The 7,500-nt window shown below is 39.5% G+C and overlaps 1 protein-coding gene across 1 annotated transcript in view; it reads left to right on the top strand.

The window, feature by feature from the left end:
* Positions 1 to 5,737: 5,737 nt before the first annotated feature.
* LOC137636161 (uncharacterized) overlaps positions 5,738 to 7,500 on the top strand; it is a 2,157-nt gene continuing 394 nt past the window's right edge. Inside the window, exons 1-2 of the mRNA XM_068368560.1 lie at positions 5,738 to 7,256; positions 7,393 to 7,500. The exon at positions 7,393 to 7,500 is cut by the window's right edge and continues 394 nt beyond it. Of these exons, the coding sequence (XP_068224661.1) occupies positions 5,742 to 6,884 (1,143 nt within the window). The 5' untranslated portion in view covers positions 5,738 to 5,741 and the 3' untranslated portion in view covers positions 6,885 to 7,256; positions 7,393 to 7,500. The remainder of the gene's footprint in view (positions 7,257 to 7,392) is intronic.

The raw sequence follows: 7,500 nt of genomic DNA, 5'->3' as shown, positions 1-7,500 counted from the left end.
AAGGAGGAATTGCGGCTGAGTAAGGAGCGTGAGGAGAGGTTGCTAATAGAGAATGAGAGGTTGAACTGGGAGAATGCGGCGATGCAGAAGGAGCTTAGGGAGTTAAAGGGGACAGTAGAGAGAGTGGAAGAATGTGTTGAGATGAGGATGCGAGAGAATGAAGAACGAATGGAGAAACGAATGGAAGATATGATGGGGCAAGTCATGGGGATGATGAAAACTATAATGGGTGAAGGTGCAGTCGGAGGAGTGTCCTCAGCTTCGGGTAATGGGTTGGTAGTGAAAGAGAAGGTTAAGGTAGGTGATAATGGGAAAGGAAGTGATAGTGATAGTAGTAATAGTGATGGTGATATTGAAGATAAGGGAATTAGGCATAGTAAGGATGAACAGAAAGGGGAGAGGAAAGATGAAAGGAAAGGTAAAAGTGATGTGAAGAAAGAGAAGAAAAAGTATCAGGCTGATAGCAAGGACGATCGTGAATGGGTGAAAGTGGTAAGTAAGAAAAAGGGTAAGAAGGGAATGGTTAAGGATAGGAATTTAAGTGTGGAAGTGGATTCATTATATTCGAATGAGGAAGAAGGTAACAAGGGAGTAGACAGTGATGATAGCAGTGAGAATGAACGTGATGTGTGTAAGACTGTGTTTATGAGAGAGGTACCTCGGTGTGAAAGGTTCAATGAGCATAGCAGTAGGGATGTAAATGATTTTTTCAAGGAGTATGAGAGGTATTGTCAGGATAAGTATGGTGATAGTAAAAGAGTTTGGGCTAGGGAGTTAGGAGAATATTTGACTGGGTATTTGTTGACGATGTATGGAGTGATAATGAGTGTAGGGGACGTTGATTATGAAAGTGTGAAAACGAGAATAACTGAGCAGGTAAAACGTATGAAAGGGAGTGTTAAGTATAAGCGTAAAAATGATTTTGATGAGGCAAGGATGAATGCAGGAGAAGCTATATCAATGTACGTATGTAGGTTGGAAACTTTAGCTAGGAAGAAGTATGGGGATGAAGGTATAAATGAGAATAAGGAGTTAATGAGGAAGTTTTTGGCAACAGTACCTGAGAATGTGTGTGAATTTATTAATTTGAAACGCAAAGAGAAAATGAGGTGGACGCAAGAGAGATTGACATGGGATGATATACTAGAGATAGTTGAGGATTATGAGTTAGATAGGTGCATGAAAGAAAGTAAATCTGTGAGTGTAAGAACTGGAATGGAAGAAAGTGTAATAGAATTTGGTAGTTATAAGGACGCAATTTTGAGAGGACCAATGAGGGTAGCTGATAATGTAGTAGATAGGAGTGTTAGGGCGAGTAATGTGGGAATACCTGTAAGGACAAATGAAGGGTTTAGGCAAGGGAATCAGGTTTGGAGGGATAGGAGTGCTAGTGCGCCGCAAGATAGGTCAGGTAGTTGTATCCGTGAAGAGAAGTGTTATAGATGTGGGAAAGTAGGACATAAGAAGAATGAATGTAGATGGGCTCTTGGTGCTTGTTTTGGATGTGGTGAGGTAGGGCATAGAATTAGCGAGTGCAAGAAAGAGAAAGGGGTAAAATGTTATCGGTGTGGTATGACAGGGCACATAGCGAGTGGATGTCGGAGTAATCGTACAAATGTGATTTGCGGTAATTGTGGTAAGGATGGTCATTATGCTAGAATGTGCAAGGAGCCACGGGGTAAGTGTACTGAATGTGGTGCAGATGGGCATGTAGCTAGGGTATGTAGGAAGAAGGGAGTAAATCAGCCAGGATGTTCGGGAAACTAGAGTGTAAGAGGGTTCAGCTGGGTGAGTCCTCGAGTGTGTGTGGAGTGAATGTGATGCATGTTCGTGAAGGTTTATTACATGAAGACGTGATGGGCGAAAGAGCTTATGACTGCATGAGTGCAAAAGTAAATTTTAATGGAATAGAGCTAGTTGGTCTGATTGATACTGGTTGTGGTGTCAATTTAATGTTTAGGAATGCATACGATAAGGTAAGGGATGTGTGTGAATTTAGGGGGTGTAAAGGTGAAGTGAAAGGGATCGGTAATTTAAGTATGTCTGTGCAAGGAAAGTTACGAGAAAATGTTATGATTGGGGGGCTGATGATGGAAGATAATGATTTTTATGTGGTTGAGGGAGTAAATGACAAATACGATGTGTTGTTAGGTTATAACTTCTTGAAAAAATGCGGTATGATTGTACATCCTAGTGTAAATATGATAGAGATGAAAGTTAAGGGTAAATTTTGTGGGGAATTTTATTTGAATGAAGATGGTAGTGTATGTACGAAGGTATGGAAAGGTGTGCCGTTAATAGCAAAAGAAGGTGTTAAATTGTCTAAAGATGCGAGTGAGGTTGTCAGTGTAAAAGTTGCATGGCCGAATAGTCTGGGAATTGCCAATAGTGACAATTGTGAATATGTAGTGGAAGGTTCGGAAGCAAGTAATTTGGTGAAAGCAAGTGTGCATGTGTATGATGGTATTTTGAATTTGCAGGAGCCGAAGGTGTATGTGAGCTTGTTGCCGACTGTAAGGAGGAAGAGAATACGGGGTATACGTGAGGGTGATTGTATGGGATGTATGTATACGTTGGTCAATGTAGAGGATGAAAGGTATGTTAAATTGAGACGGGTTATGACGGGTAAGATAAAGCCGGATGACGATTGGGACTATGAAAGTTTGAAAGAAAGAATTAATGTAGATGAGAATATAAGTGAGGGGGAAAGGGAACAATTGTATAGGATGTTATGGGATAGACGGAGAGTTTTGAGTCGCGGTGACGAGGATTGTGGGGGATCAAAGCTGCCTGAATTCAAGATAGTTCTTAGTAATGATACCCCCATATATCAGCGTCCCCGACATTTTTCTCCGCCTATTGCCAGAGAAATAGAAGAGCAGTGCCAGGAGTTAGAACAAATGGGTGTAATAGAAAGGAGTGAGAGTGCCTGGAATAGCCCTATTGTACCTGTAAGAAAGCCGGATGGAAGTTTACGGATGTGTATTGATTATAGAAAGGTGAATGAAGTAACTGTTAAAGAACGTTTTCCGATGAATGTAGTGTCTGACTGTGTGTATAAGATGCATGGTATGAAAGTTTTTACAAAGTTAGATTTAGTTAGGGGCTATTACCAGATGCCTCTGGCAGAGGGGAGCAGGCCCATTACGGCATTTTCAAGTAGAAGTTGTCATTTTCAGTTTAAAAGATTAAGTTTTGGCCTTGCTAATGCGCCTGCTGCCTTCCAGAGGGCGATGAATGTAGTTTTGGCTGGGTTTGATAGACAGAAGGTGACTGTTTTTATTGATGATATTTTGATTGCTAGTGAGACAGTTGAGGAACACATGCAGTTGCTTGAAGCAGTATTAGAACGGTTGATAGAAGTTGGGGTGAAAGTTAAGCTTGAAAAGTGTACATGGTTGGCCGGGGAGGTGGAATTTCTTGGGCATGTGGTGAGTGAATCGGGTATAAGGAAGAGTGAAAAGTTTGTGAGTAAGGTGAGAGAGTTTCCACGTCCTCATACGGTGCGTGAGTTGAGAGGGTTTCTTGGGTTAATTGAATTTGGTCGGAAGTTTGTCAGAGATTGTTCGGGAATAGGGAAGCCTTTGAATGAGTGGACAGGTAAGAGAAATAGTACGAGACTGAAATGGGATGAGCGTATGATTGAAGCATTTGAAAACTTGAAAGAAGAGGCTGCGAGAGACGTCACTTTGGCTTTTCCCGATTATAGTGAACATGCGAGTATGCTAGAGTTATATACGGATGCTAGTGGGATTAGTATGGGCGGTTGCTTGGTTCAAATGCAAAGAATAAACGGAGATGAACAGTTGAGAGTGATAGCGTATGTAAGTAAAGCATTTAATAAGGCTGAGCGAAGGTATTCCACGATTGAAAGGGAGTTGGCTGCGATAAGGTTTTGCGTGAAAGCGTTGAAGGTATTTTTGTATGGTGTGAAATTTATTGTGCGTACTGACCATCAGCCCCTAGTGTACATGATTAGGAAAGAGTCTGTGAATGCTAGAGTTGCGAGGACAATAGAGGATTTGAATGAATTTGACTTTAAGCTAGAATATGTACCTGGGAGTAAGAACGTGATAGCAGATGCGATGTCAAGAATGCATGGTAAGATAGAAGAGAGTAGCGAGAATGATAGTAATTTTGAAAGGTTGCCGGAAGATTTAATGGTGGTACAAAGTTTTGAAGGGGATGACATGGTGTATAAATGTATTTTGTGTGGGTTAAATAAGGTTAAATTGAAGGGTTTGAATAGGGATATACCTGCTAGTATAGATGAGCTTAGAATGAGTGTTAGGAATGAAGTATCAAAAGAAATGGCATATAAGGAGGAGGATAGTATGCTTGAGGGTGAATTGTTATCAAAAGTATTGTTGGTAGTAAGTATGTTATATGGTGTCACTGTTTATTTGTATTTTGGGTGGAATCGTCCGATGCAGTACCGAGCAAATAAAGAGACTGAAAGGGAGTATATATTGAGGTTACAATGTAATGAAAGATGTTGCAAGTTGTTGAGTAAGAAGGAGGATTGTCCGAGTGATTTGAATCAGAGTGGTATGAGCATAGAAGATAGCGAAGATGACCATGGGTGTGATAAGGATGACCCTATTGATAGGAGAGTAAACATTTGTATGCATGGTGTAAAAGGAAGAATGATGACGTATGTGGGTATAAATGAGAATGAATACTGTAGTTTAATTGATACAGGTGCACAAGTGTCATTAGTGAATATGTCTGTTATCAAGGAAATAGAGCGGTACAATTGGGAAGTGAAACGGCAATGTACGAGTGTGAGAATTCATGGGATAGGTAAAGGAAGTTTGCTAGTTTGGGAAGAAGTGCGTTTGAAAGTAAAACTGGGAAGTATGGAGGTGGAACATAATTTTATTGTAATGGGAGAGAATGAGATGCCTAGTTGTTTTTTGATAGGAATTGACTTTTTAAGATTGCATGATTTATCAGTTGATATTGGTAGTGGTTTGCTTCTGAAAAATGGATGTGAAGTAGTTGTGATAGAAGATAATAGTGTATTTATGGCGAATTTTGTTGGCATGGTTGATATTACGAGGAGTGAGGATGATCTACTGACTAAAGAGGAGGTGGAAGAAATGCAAGATGAATGTGAGGAAATTAAAAGGTTACGTGAATGTATGTTGAATAGTATTGAGGTAGAAGAATGGTCGTCTGATTTAGAGGTGTATAAGAAAGTTAGTAAGAGACTTATTGTGTGTAAGAATATTGTTTATTTTCTACATAAAGGAATGGATGAAGATATATATGTTCCTGTGTTTCCAATGCATGCAGCAGTAAGTATGTGTATGTTAGTGCATGACAGATATGGGCATATGGGTAAGAATAAATTATGGGAATGCATGCGTGAGAGATTGTTTACACCTGGGTTGAGTCAGATATGTAAGGATGTAGCGACTACGTGTGAAGATTGCCAGAAAGGGAAGTATCAGAGAGTGCATGCTAATCCGCCTGTTTTGAGATTACGTATGAAAGAACCATTTGAGATGTTTGTGATTGATTGTGTTTCGTTGCCTGTGACTGCGAGAAGACATGTGGGAATGATTGTTATGGTTGATCACATGAGTAAATTTACCTATGCAATACCCATCAAGGATAAACGGAGCGAGACTGTTGCAAGAATGGTTGGTCAAGTGATGTTGCCGATGTGTGTGTGTAAGCCTGTGAGAATGTTAAGTGATAATGGCCCTGAGTTTGTTGGATGGGAGTTTGAGCAGATGTTAAGAGAATGGGGTATTGAACATGTGTATTCGACTCCTTATATGCCAAGTGCGAATGGGTTGGCTGAAAGGACTGTAAGAACATTAACTGAAATTTTGCGAATGATGAGTACATGTGGTAATGATTGGGATTTGTATGTTGGTAGAGCGTTATGGGCTTACAATGCAACAGTGCATAAGAGTACGGGTATGTCTCCATGTAAGTTTGTTTTAAATTTTGAAAAGATAATAAGACCGAGGTTGGGTGTGTCGGAGGATGATAGAGATGTGTGGAGGAAAGCAAATAAGAGGTTTGAAAGCTTTAAAGTTGGTGAGAGAGTGATGAAAGAAGTAATTGAAAAGGGTAGAATGAATGTAAATAAGGTGCGTGATAAATTTGAAGGTCCCTATGATGTGTTAGAAGTTGGTTCAAGTGGATTAAGTTACGTTTTGGGTAAGTTGTGTGTGGGTGGTATTGTGGAAAAAATTAGGGCCCACCACAACCAGTTGCGTAAATGGAAAGAGGTACCTGAGTATATCCAAGAGAATGGGATGAGTAAATGGTTGAAAAGGAACAAGGGTGAACCTAGTATGTATGAGGACTTAGGTCTGGAAGGTAAACAGTTAGTGTTAGTAGAATATAAGAAAAGGAAGAATACAAGAGCTTTAAGTAAAGATGAAAGAAGGGGAAATTTTATAAGTAAAAGTGAGAATAGAAATAAGTATGACAAGGGTGTAAATGTGCAAGTGTGTATGGAAGATAAATGTGTTAATACAGATGAATCATGGCTGAGTATGAATGATACCTATAGTGTGTGTGGCTTTTCCTTAGGTGATGTAAAAGAAAGGATGACGAATGCGAGAGTGAGAGATAGGAGAATGATTAGTAGTATGAATGAATCTTTTACTAAAGTTGAGAATGTTTTTGATGAAATGGATGAACTGTTTACAGAAATGAGTGTAATTATAGGGCCAGATGAGAACGAGGTAGATATGATTGTACATGATATATTAGATGATAGGGATTTAGATAGGAATAGTGTTAATGTAGCTAATGATTGTGATAAGGAAGAAGTGAATGAGAGAGTATATGGAGGCCCAGTTACTCGGAGTAGAGGTCCCGTTCCCGACTGCGACTGGGTTATGAAAAAAATAATGTAAGTGTTGTGTGAGAAGGATTTGGCAAAGTAAGGGGGAGGAATGTGGAGGATTTATTTTTGCTTTATTTTATTTTTGTTTTTGCCAAATCCTGAGAGAGAGAGAGAGAGAGAGAGAGAGAGAGAGAGAGAGAGAGAGAGAGAGAGAGAGATTGTGTTAGCGAGCGAAAGTAGTTAGGTTAACGATCGTTTGTGGTGAGAAAGACTGTTGGTATAAATGAGATTGTTTGTTTACATGTTTTAGTTAGGTTACGACAGTGGTGAATGTTTCGGAGCGAATGCTTTTTTATTTGACTGCAGCATAAGGCAGTTGTGTGAGAGCTGGATTATATATATATTTTTTCGACCAGCGTGGAAGTGTTTTTTGATTTTCAAAGTAAGTACAGTTTTGTTTATCTTTGCTTGTCGTGATTGTGAATGATAGGAACAATTTATTATTTATCTTTGATTATAGTGCGATAGTTCAGTTAGCTAGAAGTGTTCGTAAGTGTTTTTCTTTTTTATTTTGGCAGGCTGCGATTCCTCCTTTGGAGAGACCGAATTTTGAAAGTGGATTTATTGTTGATGACCTGGCCTGTATTAAGATTTTGTTTGTACTGCTCATTTGACTGCTCAACTGT

Source organism: Palaemon carinicauda, unplaced genomic scaffold (assembly GCF_036898095.1).
Source record: "Palaemon carinicauda isolate YSFRI2023 unplaced genomic scaffold, ASM3689809v2 scaffold2421, whole genome shotgun sequence".
Lineage (NCBI taxonomy): Eukaryota > Metazoa > Arthropoda > Malacostraca > Decapoda > Palaemonidae > Palaemon > Palaemon carinicauda.
Note: the sequence above shows the minus strand (reverse complement) of the source record. Positions and strands in the feature narration are given on the sequence as shown.